Source organism: Bos indicus, chromosome 7, assembly GCF_029378745.1.
Source record: "Bos indicus isolate NIAB-ARS_2022 breed Sahiwal x Tharparkar chromosome 7, NIAB-ARS_B.indTharparkar_mat_pri_1.0, whole genome shotgun sequence".
NCBI classification, from domain to species: Eukaryota; Metazoa; Chordata; class Mammalia; order Artiodactyla; family Bovidae; genus Bos; species Bos indicus.
This window is the reverse complement of record NC_091766.1, coordinates 93866525-93881902: the sequence shown is the minus strand read 5'-3', so window position 1 is coordinate 93881902 and position 15378 is coordinate 93866525. Positions and strand designations below refer to the sequence as shown.

Below are 15378 nucleotides of genomic sequence, written 5' to 3'. Positions count from 1 at the left end.
AAGAAAGGAAGTCTCTCTTTGTATAGATGGGGATCCTGGGGCCTAAGATAAGGCACTGGCTTCTGCCCAGGCAGTGAGTGTGTGTGGATGGGACAGACGTCGTGGCCCAGGGAGGCGTGTGCGCTCAGACTTAGTGGAGGTGCTCCTGCTGTGCCCAGGAACCCCACGGGCACCAGAGCAGATGTTCAGTGGGCCAGCCTGGTGTGACCTGGGGCACCGTGCCAGAACAGGTGGCTGGGACCTTTGAAGTCCTTGCTTCGGGAGCCAGACATTGAAGAAGTTGAGCTCAGAAGGCCTGCAGAGAGGTGGGAGCACTCCCTCACAAAGGCCTGGCTCTCTGGGGATCGACTCACTCCAGGGCTGCTCCTGCAGCTCCTCCATGAGCTTGGAGGGGATCCTGTTGGTGCTGATGAGCGGATGGCAGCCTAAGTGTGTTCGAGTCAAGGCCCCAGAGCACAGCGGAGGAGCAGGTTCAAAGAGGGCTCTTTGGCCATGCGGGGAGGGCAGCACTGAAGGATGGAAGTGGGGTCCATGGTCTTGAGAGAGAACGACCCAGTGTGGCTGGGGTGGCCATGGCCCACAACAGCAGTATCCGGAACCAAGTGTATTTGTATCAATAGTTTCCCAAATAGTTGATATACTCTCTCTATAGTGCGACTGATCTGATCTGATCTGATAGCTTCTACTCTTTTCTTTAAAAAATAGGTTTATGAATATAGGATGTATTTCTTGCTTGTCATATATATTTTGTTTTTTTACAAAAAATTGGATCACATTAAAGACGCTGTTAGCACACCTACTTTGAGATTCCCTCAAATTGCTGGAAAATAACAGGATTTTTAATAACTAAATAGTTTTTGCCATATGAATACTTTATTTTTTTTCTCAATTAAGCACTCATTTTAGAAATGTTCATTTCCAGTGTTTCTACCATCTCAAAGAATGCTGTAAACAAAAATCCTAAACAGATCTCTGAGCAGGTCCTTGGTAATGTCCTTTGGAAAAGTCCTCGAAGGAGAATTTCTGGGTCAGGGTATACGTATTTTGAATATTTTGGGGAGTTAATACTAACTTGCCACTCACTAAGGTTTTAATATTTTTATTTGTATGTGCCTAGATAACCACCAGTTATCTTCATCATTTCCCCCTGATAGCCATCTCTGCCTTCCTACCCATTCTTGCCCACCCCTGGCCCCCATCAACCCATCCCTACCACCAAACACTCTGATTTCCTATTTTCCCCTCACTCTATTATAAAAAAAAAAAAAAAAAAAAACAAAACACCTCACTGGGGGTCTTCTTCACCTGCTCCAGATTGTTCTAACAGTATCTTCCATTTGTGCATCTAATCCCAGCACAGAGCAAGTCATAGTAGCACAATAGTGGCTCAAAAAAGATTTAGTGAATGAATACTGTGTATTTTAGTCCAGTCTTTTTTCCACATCAAAAATTGTCTAATTTTCATTCAACAAAAATGCACTGAACTTTTGCAGACACTGTGCTAGCAGGTTGCTCAAAGGTGATTAAGACCTAGTCCCAGTAAATCAATTATACTTCAATAAAAATAAAAAGAAGGGAGAGAGAGAGAAGAAAAAAAAGACCTGGTCCTTACCCAGTTTGTGGTCTAGTGAGGGAAACAACTAAATGGAATACGTGGCTATGATAGGTGCAGTAATGGAGGTCTGTGTGTGACATGCAGACGCGAGCAGCCAAGAGACATTTACATTATCCCAGGTCTGTGTGTATGTCCTGCGTAGATAAAGAAAAGGTCTACCCATCTGTGGCCACAGCTCTTATTCCACCTTTAGTCTGTCCCTTTTACTCAGTAGCTCCAGGTTTGCTTTTAATTCTTCAGTGTGTCATCGGTCTTTTTTACTCTATTCTCAAACTGCAACTCACCTTCAAATTGGAAAGGTAAAACTCTAGAATGGTAGAAGGTGAGGGCTACCTGTCCATGACGTGTCAGTTCACATAGCGAGAGATGTAAAGGAAAACGGTTCTATTCTTAAAAATCAATTTACTACAGAGTCTCCTCTCTAGAAGGCAGACTTCTTTTGTTTTAGTTCTGTTAGGACTCAAGAGAGATGCTTAGAATTTACAGTTAGTGGTAGCTGCCTTGGAGGGCGCTTGCAGTCAACTCTCATACTGTAGCCCCCCTCATTTCCTGAATCGCTCCCACCTTGCTCGGACTCCCCAAAGATGCATATAAGAATGTAACAAGATAAAAAGATACTACTCTTCATTCCTATAGAGGATTTACTACTCTTCATTCCTATCGAGGATTTCTGCCCTGAAACCCAGCTCTTTTTCCACCAAATGAATTGTCTCAATGACCCCAAAGAAAACCTGAAGATCTCGCCCTTATACTTGGCTGGATTTCTGTTATTTGAAGCTCAGTTGACTCCTGGATTCCCAGGAACTCATTAGAAAATCAACTTCCTAAAGTCTCCCCAAAGTCTCCTATGGATCCAAAGAATTACCATCTAAATGGTTTTCCAAAGTGTCCAGCCCAACATCTACCCCTTTGTCAACCAAATGGTTTTATTATTTCTGTTCCCTTTCCAAAAGGTTTGCCCCTGCAATTTTGTCATTTCTGTAATTGAAGAATGGGACTTAGGAGAGGACAAGAAAGAATATCCACAGTTTGGGTGTCACTTCTCAGGATGGATGTGTTTTTCCCACCTACTTCTAGTGATATCCTGTGGGTTCTTTCTAAATGATTCTATACACTCGTTTTTGTAAGTAGCCAAAACTCCTTGACACAGTACGGTGAGGGAGATAGGATATAGGATTCACAGAAGCACCTTCTGGCTGACTCATAACCCCATGACTGTTTGTATCATGCCCTGTGGGGTGGGGTGGTGTTGGCAGAAGGTTTCATGTGATATTTGCAGAGAATAATTGTCCCTAGTTCAGAAAGGTGACAAGAAATGACAAGTTTGTTAAATTATCAAACTAAAAGTAGAAACCAATGACATGTCTTTTTATCTGCTTGTGGAAAATGTTTATAAGTCAGAACTATTATTAGGAGCCCAATAACCCTGAGAGTTTTGTCTTCATTATTTTTTAGTATTGCATGAGATAAGCTTATTAAGAGCATGCACTTTTAAAACCTTTATGTTCATAGAACTGGAATAACACCTGTAGGTAACCAAACTAAAATACGCCTTCAAGGGCATTTTCTGTCATTTTGTTATTGAATTTATTTCATCATACAAGAAAAAGAAAATAGCCATGATACTGTATCACTTATTTTTTAAAAATAATGATATTCTGGCAGCCTGCTGAAATGAAAGACAGTTCACCGAAACATAGTTTCCAGATAGGTTACGCTCATGGGCAACAGCAGAAACATCTTAAAACAGAATGTTGCCCCTTTATAGCTGGTAGAGGTTAAGGGTCCAAACTTTGAAATTATGAAGACAGGGTATTACATTTCAGACCTTGCATCTGTTAGCTGTATGAATTTTTTCATTTCCCTATACCTCAGTTTCCTCACCAGTGAAATGGGACTAATACTTAGCTTTGTTGAGATCTTGTGAGGATTAAAGAGACAGTCCACTGTGTTAAGTATATAGTGAGTGCTCAATAAATGAGAATTAGACACCTGACTATATTTAAAATAGCACAAGCTGGTGCGGGTATAGACGCAAGTAACCTAAAGGAGGGCTTCCTGGGTGGCTGGATGTTAAAGAACCCACTCGCCAATGTAGGAGATGCAGATTCAGTCTCTACATCGGGAAGATCCCCTGGAGAAGGCAATGGCACCCCACTCCAGTATTCTTGCCTGGACAATCGCATGGACAGAGGAGCCTGGCGGGCTGCAGTCCATGGGGTCGCAGAGAGTTGGACACGACCGAGTGACTGAACACACACATGGTCGAGGTAACACATTTCTTGAAGAGTTCTCTAGTGAGACCTGTTGAAGAGAACGGTTTTCCATGGCCACTAGTACTTCCTGATTCTGAACTTGTGGACAAAGACAGTGACGTTGCCGCAGGAAGATTTGTTTGTAATCCCCCTGCTATGTATATGCAAGTCCCACAAAAATAAAAACTATATTTTTATCAACCAAAAAAGCTAATGAGGGAAAAGAAATGATCTTCTATAGACAAAAATTTCTTACAAACCATTTTAGAAAAATACCAAAAATGCATGCCATTTTATAGATCAATTCCAAAGATTTTTGAAAGGAACACTTTCCTTGATTATTGTAATCCAAATCTCCACCACACACAGTGCATAAAGACAAAGGCCAGCTGCGCTGTGAGCAAAGAACAGGGCATGTCCCTGAAACCATCATTGGGTCCAAAAGCAAAATATTCTTTCCTAACAGCCTCGCTCTGGATGTCGACTAAGAGAAGGAGAAAGGTAAACCTACTAGCAAACCAGGCCTGGGCACAGGGACTAATTTTAATAAATCAGGACAGAACATGAAAATGTCAACTTAATCAAGCATTTAAATTTTATTAATCAAGCCTAATTTTTATGAGTGCAAATAATCACTGAAGCTGGACAAATTTGTTCTCGATTGCATCAGAAACATAATTTTAATATTTAATGGACTGATGAATTTAAATGGAGAATTATCTTTATGAAACATGCTCTTCATAATTTGCCATTAAATGAGAAATAAAAAAAATCAACATAAATCTTACATAAAGGTTATTTAACTAAATGTTGGTACTATAAATATTATAAATACATTATGCACTAATTTAGCAATCACGCAGTACACTACATAAAGCCGAAATGATAAGTGGACCAGGCAAGGTTTTCCTAGAACATAGAGCTCTTGTGTTATATTGTGGGAAGCTCATGATAAAACGGTTACGGAGGTTTTGTGTGAGGTTTCACGAACATTCTTTTCATTCAGGCTTTTGTGCTACAATTCACCATTCACCACAGACATTCTTTCCAGTCCCAATGCAGGTCTAAACCCACATGGGCTGTCTTTTGTGAAGTGATTATTCTTTACAAAAAGATAAAAAATATTTTATCATTATTATTTATAGAAAAGAGATACAAGGAAAACACTGAAGTTTTCTGACTGATTTTTTTGACATTCAAAATATGCTCCATTTTTAAAGTTAGACTTTCTGATATAATGTCCTCAGGCCTCAAAATATTCTAGGCACAAAGAGGAAAAAAAAAAAAAAAACAGAAAAAGAAAAATCAAATTAGCATCAGAATATTTTTCTCTTCAAATGTCCACCTATTCTCACTCCTCTACTACTCCCAATTATAGTGCTTAAAATAGGCAGTAGCAGTGAATTTTTTTAAGATAATCAAACCTAACAGAGCAGTATGGTTCAAAAGTTTGCTTGTATTAATCTCCAAGATAAATTTTTTGTTTTGTTTTCAAATTCTATTCTTTAAAGGAACCTAATCTTCCCAAAGTGTAGCATTCCCCTTATATCTGCTAAACTATACACTTACCTGTAAAGAACTTCTTGCCTATTGTACCTCTAATGCTCCCGCACATACCTGAAAAGATTGGACGTCATAGCAGCTCCATCTTTCTGCTTTGCAGAAAATGTTTTAAATAGATTATGTGGTCTCTTTATTAGGCGTATTTAAAAATTCCTAAGGTTGTTTCTAAAATCTGAAAAATGTACAATTGTGCCTTTTTTGGTTACAAATCTGTGTTTCTGGAATGGAAATTTGGTTTTATAGAGAGAGGCTAAAGCACATAATTTTCTTTTTGATTTGCAATCCATCTATTATTAATAAACAAAAATGTTTAGCTTTGAAAATATTAAATTTTCATAAAATAGATTAGTAATAAGACTAGCTAGCTTTTCATTTCTTTTGGAAAAAAACAGGTTAAACAATTCAATTTTGTGGGGTTTTTTTGTATAATTTTTAACCTGAAAAATTTTGCTTCAGGAAAGCATTAGTTTTTAAAAAGCACATTGCAGGTTAATAGTTGACCTATTTTTCCCTACTCAGTCAAATTAATATGCAATATCCTAAAGATGCTAAGATTAGAATTTTCCCTGCAAGCAAAAATACATTACATTGTGAAGCCTTTAGATGGAGACATAGTTCAAATAAACACTAGAAATCTGTTCACAGTGCTTTGTGTAAGCATAAGAATGAACATTTAAGAATACCAAGAAGGAAATATGAAAAGAAATTCATTTAAGATGCTTATACTGATTATAGAATTTATACTGTATTTAGCATTTCTGAATGGAAGGGTTTTTCTGCATATTAAGCTGACACTTAAAAACTAAAAGGTTACATACTCTTGGCCAGTAAAGTAAATTTACTGTCCTTGCACCCTGCAGCAAAGCATATTATACTGCAAATAAGAATGCTGTTGTTGATGATGCAGAATACAGGCTGTATGTAATCAGTGGCATGCATCAAAAGTCATCTGATAGTCACATTAAAGCCACATTTCCTATTAAGAATCAGACTAAATTACAGCATGGCACTTCCCAGAATGAGCCAAGGAAATGCATTCTGCAAGAAGAAATAATTGTATTTGAGTGTCTCTGTAAAAATCAGGAAGTCTTTTAGCAGTAAGTAATAATGCTTTTCTTTTTAGTCTGCCTTCTTTTGTATTGCAATATATTCAGCTTCACTGGCAAGCCTATCACACTAATTATTATTACATCTAGTGGTTCAGTTATCTTGATGACTACTGTAGCTGAAATACTCCAAGGTCAAATCCTTAATAGCGTGAATCAAACTAAGCAGCCATCACACTTGCAGTTGCTTTTGAGATAGGCTGGATGAAACAGTATATTCCAGACCTGTTTATGGGTTGTATTATTCCTTCAGATGTGGAGTAAATTATACGTACAGTTTAATTGTGCCATTCATTTTGCAAAAGTTCCTTCTCAGAAATCTTGAGAGGTACAGGTGTCTTGTGGTAAAAATGGGAGTGCAAGCCCACCTGTAATGATCGTATTGACCAAGAACGTCTTCAGCCCAACCTCCGGTGCTTTTAAGTGATCTGACATAATCTGAGCGGTTATATGCATCTTCTCAATTCATAGACTTTCAATAAATTCATGTGATATTTGCACATGTAATACATCCATTGGCACACAAATGCATGTTCTGCTTGGTTTATGTACCCGTGAAATGATGTAAATGAACTCTAGACCATGTTGAAGCAAACTGCTCTACCCAAATTCCTCCGTATCTCTAGGGTGGAAATAAGCATTCAGTTTGTAATGTACCCAAATATAAGCATCTGTACACATTTGAATGTTCTATGACTATGAAATCAAATAGGAAATGTCTTTCTTTTGTGACAATTTCTTTAATTTTTTAACATCGCAGTTGCACATCTGGACAGCAGTGATTTCTTCTTTAATTTAAATGTGTTGCTTTTTTATAGACCATTTAGAGTAAGGCAATTTGAATTGTGCAACTCTTCATTCTGAACATAGCAAAACATCCATTTAATTCAAGGATTATTTCTGAGGGAAAAAGTAAACACACAAAAGAAACTGGTTTGTGTCAGCTTTGGCTTTCCAGGGTTTTTGGCTCTGTGGTACTCAATACTTTCTTACGAAGGTAATATAACCAAGATTTGTTGTTGTTGTTTAAAGAGATATAAATCAGTGGCAGACTTTAGCCTAGACAAAATTATAGTACAACGTGTTTTAAGAATTATTGGTGGAAATTTTATTCCCTTCTTTTTAAAATCATTTTAGCTTTATACCATGCACCCTGAATTAATATTAAAAAGCAGTACTTAGGGTCCACTGTCTTATGATGATTTTAATAATGAAATTTACCTGAATCTACTTTCCCTCATCCTTCCACTGTTTTGTTATCTTTTTTTTTTTTCTTGCTGGTCCCCCCCCTTATATATCTTTGTCTAGTGGAATAATTCTAAACATAGTTATCATACCTTTATTCAGATTACCAGCATCATTTTTAACATCTTCAGCCAAATAAAATTTTATTTCCTTGTAAATCATAAAGCATTTAGTTGTGTCAAATTATCATTAAAAGTCATAATATTAATAGAGCATCTATACAACTGTATAAAATATATAGGTTCCACAGATACAATGTTGCTCCATTTTGAAAATGGCTTTTTTACAATAAACAGCCACATATTATGTGTTATATGTTAATGACAAATGTTCAGCAAATATGGACTATGAAAGAAGAAATATTATGCTTTTAAAAATAGTGTGATCTGCTTATCCTTTGGCTGTCAGGTAGCTAGAATGCTGCATTTGGGCCTGTCTACATGTGTTTTTTAAAATGTCATCTTTATTAGTATTACGTTCAAGGAATAGTACCAAGAATCAGTTTCTTTCAAGACCTTCCTCCACTGTGTGGCATATAAGTCTGTGACGAGCGACATTACAGAAGGTCATGTCACTTTTAACTGCTTGCATTACATCTTTCTGATTTCCCTAGTGCCCTTCCTTTGTTTGATTAATACTACTTGCTTTCAAGCAAGGTATCAGAAAGTATAATTTGGAAAAAAGAATTCTAGAGCCAATCTCAGATAGCCTCCCTCAAGAAAAGAGGAAAAAACCCCAACTTTGCAAAAATGTATCCTTTCTAACACATGCATTTTTTGGTACTTTTCATTTTTTTCTCAAGGAAATCCTACAGATGTGTTGCTATTAAATTATTGCTGACAACTTTTTGGGCAACTGGACTTTGTATACATGAAAACAAAACTATGTAGTCCTTACTTGGTTTTATTTGCAGAGGAAAGAACTGGAATTTGAGACTGGAACTTTCATTTTATTTGTTTTCCTTAGTTAAGTGTTAAACTCCAGCCCTCTCTTTCTAAATAGTAGGTGTTACTTGAGTTCTCTGGGAAAGTTTGCAATTTTGTGCAATTATTACATGCACTTCAGTGATATATACGGTTTGTTTTTAAAAGCTCAGTTTGCAGTTTCTGTATTCATTGCATTTGGTCAAGGCTCTTGTCTTAGAGCACATTCTAGCTTCTGAGGTACTTGCTGTCAAAGTCATCCGTTTCGTTGGACTGTTAAAGCCTGAAAGTGAGTTGTGAAACCATTATCATTTTAATTGGGAATCTTTATCCGCAGCTCTACCTGTGCCCCTTTATGTAATTCTTAGTTTCAATGAAATATGAATCAGAATTGTATGTGTCATTCAGAACCCTGAATATTTTTGTCCAGGAAAATAAATGCATCATTTAAGTTCCAAAAATTAATGTTTAAATATTATTAACTGGATGTCTTTTCTAATTTTATTAGTCATACACATTTTTTAAGTACTTTGGTACAGGTATTGTGCTGAGCACTTTAAATATTAATACATTATCTCATTGGATACCTAATCAACGCTGTGGGGTAGGTGCTATGATCGTCTCCATTTTCCAAGGCACCTTAAGTAAGCATCATCTGAGCAAAATGTAACCGTGGTATACATTCTGAAGCTGCTTAAAGGCATCCCTAGGAACCATCTGTATTATACATCCTCACTTGTAGATGTTTATGTAGTAACATTAAAATATCACTGGAGGAGGGGAAAAGCCGTCACTCGAGGGCTGCAATACAACACAACAGCCTCTCTTGAACACAGCACTTTGCTGCCAAATGTAAAGCAAATGGTTGTGTTGGGTGGTTCTGGACGCACATTTGTGGAGCAATTGTGCGTAGCCAATTACCGACTTGTGCAGGGTGGGAACTGTTTGGGTTTTGCGAATGAAGGGTCTGATTCTGTAGACCTCTTTTGAGGTGTTCTTGAACATAAGGTCTGCAGCTGACTTGTGAAATGTGTAAATTAAGTTCTTGGTTTGTTTCCTGGTTCAATAATATTTTTAATTTTGGAAAATTAACTTGAAGATATTGGAGAACTCCAAATCTTGAAATGATAGTTAGATATCCATGTTTTCTCTTGCCTGGCAAATCTTTGAAAACACTTTGAATATTTGCTTTTATTAATCTGCATCATTGATTCAATGTCTTTGCAGGTGAGCTAGTTGAGTTCTGTCAAATTAATGACAGGCCTTCTACCAGTTGTACAAAGATATGAAGCATAGATTATGTATTTCTCTGTTCAGTCTATCAACAAATATTTCTTGAACACTTATTATGAACTGCTAGCCCCAATCTGCGGAGAAGGCAATGGCACCCCACTCCAGCACTCTTGCCTGGAAAATCTTATGGATGGAGGAGCCTGGTGGGCTGCAGTCCATGGGGTCGCTAAGAGTCGGACACGACTGAGTGACTTCACTTTCACTTTTCACTTTCACGCATTGAAGAAGGAAATGGCAACCCACTCCAGTATTCTTGCCTGGAGAATCCCAGGGACGGGGGAGCCTGGTGGGCTTCCGTCTATGGGGTCTCACAGAGTCGGACACGACTGAAGCAACTTAGCAGCAGCAGCAGCAGGCCCAATCTGACACCATTTTCCCTTCCTTGCATCTGTAGTGTGATATGATAATTACTGAAGAGGAGAGACATATAATACAGACTTAACAATAACTATCTAAAATATTGTTTGATTTTTTTTATGTACAAGAATAAAAGTATATTAATTTCATATTTCATATATGACTATATGGGTAGTTTTAGGGGAAAATTACTTAATCTGATATATATCAAATGATCATATTGTATACCTCAATATATATAGTTTTTTTTAAAAATAGGTAGTGACCAACCTTTAAAAATTATTTAATATAAACCTAACATTTGAAACATCATTTTATTAGAGTTACAAAATTATAATCATTAAAAAGATCATGTAAGGGTTAGATCAGTCCTTCTCTTGTTTTCCTTTTCCTCCCCACACTTTTTTTTAAATTTTTTTTGGTGTTTGAACTGGGCAGAGTTTAAGAGCTGGCTCTGCTATCCCACAACCTGAGTTTGAATTCTAGTTTAGCTACTTGGTGTTTGGTGGGTTCTTCTGATGCAATGTAATGTACTGAAAATCCGTGACTGCTTTTCCTGTATCAGCTTCCCTCACAAAGGGCCCAGGTTGGAATAGCCTGGTGCACAGCACCTCAGTTACACATTGCCACTGTTGTTGCCTATGTGTGTACGATTCATGCTTCAAATTTTCAGGAAATTAAAAGGAAACAGGAAAGGCTATCTCATATCCCCCATTTGAATTCTATTGGATTATAAGCCTCTTGAGGGCTGAAATGAAGTATCTGTGTTATCCATCTTAGTATTTCCACAATCACTAGTACCATATGCCTTGGACAAGGGCATTTGTAACAAATGCTTATGGAATGACTGAGTGTAGTTAGAATGTCAAGAGTCCTTCATTCTTGCTGAGGTTGAATTGCTTTAGATGTTCCCAAAATAAGTGTAAACTCTCCCCCGATACTGGAAACAGCACACTGTGTCACTCTGGTTCTTTTGAAATGCTGAATGTCCAAATGAAAGGCCATTTAATAGAAAATTTAAAGTATGGTAGTAAATTAGGAACAATTTCCCAGTTTGTCAAGTGCTTTTTGTTATATTTTACTTCATGACAACTAGAAGTTTGTGTTTGGGCTCTTCTTTTAAATCAGTGCATGCTTTTAAAATATTTGAGAAAAATTATTAGAATAACTGAGGGTCCTGATGTGTTACTTCAGTCTATGTAACTCTCTGTTTAGTAAGTCTTCATTATTGAAATTTTCATTCATAGCATATTCCTGTGTCTATCATAAAGCTGCATGGAAGAAGAGTTAGCTACCTCTGTCTTCTAAAGTTATGAGCTTTGGAAAAAGGTTTAAAAATATTTGATGACCATGATTTTATTGAATTTATTCAGAGATAAAGATACTGGATAAAAATATAAAAGCACCACAAGAATTAAAAGTTATGTTAAATGACATAAATGCAATCATAAGTTGGCACATAGCTGAACAATAACTCCCTTCAAAGTTGTAAAATTTTTGGTTTCCATGAAGTGTGTGTGTATAAAAACGTAATAAAACACCTGAAATGGGGTGAAGTCTCGTTTGTAATGCCTGCAGTTATATATTGATCCAGGAAAGGGGAAATTATTTAGCAAATCCAAAATGACTATTTCATTCTGCTGAAGTAGATAAACCAGGAGCTATTAAAAAATATATGTATGCATATCTGTCCTCATGGGCTATATACACGTGTTATACACACTTGATTATTGAATGAATTTCTCATTTTCTTTCAATAGTAATGTCCATTCTCATAACATAATCCATGTGTAAAATCGCAGAGAATAAACATTAGAGTTTCAAGTAATCCAAAAAAGGAAGAGGTAATTCAGAGATAGTCAAAAGTTGACATTTATACATCAGAATTCAAATTGGAGCCATGAAAGATATTGTTAGCTTTATGCCATAGATCACTAGCATGAATCAATGAGCTGACAATTTTTTATCTTAGGGTTTGGTGACAAGTAAATTAGAAAATAGCAGAGCTGTATTCTGCTTAGTTATCTAGCTCCAAATTTAAAGTGCCTAATTCATATAGACAGTGGAGTAGGTGAAAAAAAAAAAAGAAATCTCCTGATTTAAAGCATCCTTCAAATTAACGTTGGTTTACCTTAAGCGGAGTTCCGATTCTTTAAGTCGTCACAGAACATTTCACACAAATAGGGTTCCCCTGACTGGGGACTCAGGTCCCTGGCGTTCATCAATTAAATGCATAGCATTTTCCTAATCCCTGCCTCTAGATCAAATATTCCTTCTCAGTGCCTCTGTTTCAAATGTTAATAAAGTTTTCATTTCCAAAAGGCTCAAAATGACAGAACAAAATTGTCTCTCTTAAAAAGCAGGAAAACGACTTCTGTTTCTTGTCTGCAGGTAGTGGAGGACATGTTGGAGGACGAGGAAGAAGAAGATGACAAAGATGACAAGGTAATTATCTTTCCCGGCACTCGGGTACCTGGGGACGGGGAAATGTAGACATGACGCTGTTTTCACAGACAGTTAAAAAAGGAGTTGAAGTGTTTTGAGTCCAGAAAATTGGACAGTGCTGTTTATCATCCTAACAATGCCACTGCATGTTGCAAAGAGGCAGAGAGGGCTATAAATCGTCTTCGCTTTTGTCCAGAGCTGGGTCAAATATTTTTCTGCCAGGAACAAAAAAAAATAATAATAATAATAATTCAGCTTGTCTGGAACTTGATAGCTCTCACGAAGATAACTGCAGTGACAACTGTTTTTGAAGGGCAAAAATTTGTCCTATCTCGAGTATTACAAATCAGGCTACACTTTGGGGGAAGAGAGAAGTGAAAAAATAGCAGCCTGTATGCGTTAAACATGGATATCGTCATCTGTAATTTTCCAAGAATTGCTCAGCAAATGAACACATGTGTACAGAGGGCTCTGGAGGGCATTTAAATAATCCCAATGCTCACTGCCCCTGGTCTAGACTTGGAAACAGCCCTATGATTCCTTGGTCTGGAAAGTCTGTGCAGAGAGGCTCGTGTGTCAGTTGCTGGTTGGCTTGTGGATGGTGACCACAGTAAATAACAGCTGGTTTCTGGGACAGCTTGAATTGGTTGTCCCCTAGGGAGAGGGGACAAGTAGAGAGAGAAACCAGAATGACCTTGCCCTGCTGCAGCAGTACCTGGAGTCAGGAGGACAGTTTTCTATGTCACGGAGACTACTGATGATGGTTTATGGCATCATCTTTGGGCATTTCTGCATCTAAAACCTAAAAAGTCTTAGGGTGAGATTGGGAGCAGGGGTGAGAATGAGCATTCATTTTGACCACATCGTTCCGCATATAAAGCCTGAGTTTTGACCTACACTGAATCTGTCTGACTTCTTTTCTAGTAAAGCACTGAAATTTTTTGAAGGAAGGAGAAAAACAGTGTATCTTAATTTATGCCCTTGACCTTTGATTCCAGTAGAGATGTACACTTATATCCCAGTGTAAGAATTTGTGTGCTAGAAGCAAGCATTGGAAATGTCAAAAAAAAAAAAAAAATTCACAGTGATTTGTTAACTTCCTGAATGATTTTTTTCCTAATAGTCAATGCTAGAAGGAAAATAGAAAGACACACATACACAAGCACACACATGTACCTTCTTTCTCCCAGTACATTCTTTCTCCCTTCTACTGCTATTTCAAACATTTTAAAATCGATAGCGCTTTTATGTAAAATGTTTCTTCTGGATATCATTTAGTCATTAGCAACATCCTCAAGCATTAGCAAAAATCTCCTTTCTGCAAAAACACATATGTGCTTGTTTCTAATGTTGAATAACATGAGCATACACTCCCAGCAACAAATGATATGATTTATTGTTAAGGTCAGTTGTGGAGCTGTAGAGAGCTTGTATTTTAACTCAGCACGCCAGCTCTGAATCATCATTCCTCTGCTGATAAACACTGAGCTGCCATCCATTTATGGCCATTTTTCCCTTGCTTGTTGCTGCTTTATTATTAAAGCCACCATAAAGATCCATTCTAGCAGCAAGTGTCTCCCAAGAAATGTTCATAAATGGAAACCCTTAGTGAAGTCTGATGCTTCAACGCCCCTGCTTGAAGTCAACCTATATTTTTTTAGCCACTTTGTTTGATATCCTACACACTAATCTCCCTTTGTGGTCATTTTTTTAATAGAGAAGATGTTTGTGGAAAACCAGTAGCGTACCTGGTTAACCAGATTACCAAAACATAGATATCAAGTAGAAGGTGCCATGTGGAAGACAACTCCAAACTCGGGGGTGGCATCTGCTGTTATGCGGTGTTTGATTGTCTGGAATTGACACCTTGGTTCTAACACATTTTCAGATCTGGTTTACTAAAGTTGACTGAAGTTTACTAAAGTTTACTAAAGTGAGTGCTTAAATAACTCTATGAATTCACCTCTATTCTGCATAGGATGCCAAAAAACAGTGGTGTTTTCCATATGAAAGGATTGTGAGCTGATTTTCATAAATCCACCCCTTTATTTGAGTGATATATTAAGGGTTTTGCTTTTATTTACTCATAACACAGTTGATAATATAAAAACATATCTGAACAAAAAGAAAATCTGAAATGTAATAATTTACAATAGACTTTTAGGGACTTGAATAATAGAGGGAAGAATCTTAGAGTGGAAATCTTATATTCTGGAAATATAAAGTTTTTACTATGAAAATATGAAAGGCTACTTCAAGTTTCTATTTACCAGCTTCTGTATCTCGGCTGACTCTCGCAGTAGTAAATGTTGTAAGTCTTGGCTATCAGAGTGTCTGAGCGGGAGAAGGGTAATTTCCTACTTTGAAAAATTCATTGGTTCCTCTATTTAAAGTTTGTGTATAGAGTCATGCGTAATGGAGTTTCATGAGAAAACAAATGTGTTTTTTTGCCATACGAGCAGGTACTGACCTCTAACTCTCATTATTTCTCTGTTTTTTCATATGGTATAATAGTGGGGTCAGGTCAGTGGGTCCTCTTATAGGATAAAAGTAAAAAAGATTAATAAATGTGCCAA

General features: G+C 37.2%; 1 protein-coding gene across 13 annotated transcripts in view; it reads left to right on the top strand.

The window, feature by feature from the left end:
* MCTP1 (multiple C2 and transmembrane domain containing 1) overlaps positions 1-15378 on the top strand; it is a 564579-nt gene that overhangs the window by 471428 nt on the left and 77773 nt on the right. For all 13 annotated transcript variants that reach the window (XM_070792146.1, XM_070792142.1, XM_070792144.1 and 10 more), the window contains one exon: positions 12749-12802. In XM_070792146.1, the coding sequence (XP_070648247.1) occupies positions 12749-12802 (54 nt within the window). The remainder of the gene's footprint in view (positions 1-12748; positions 12803-15378) is intronic.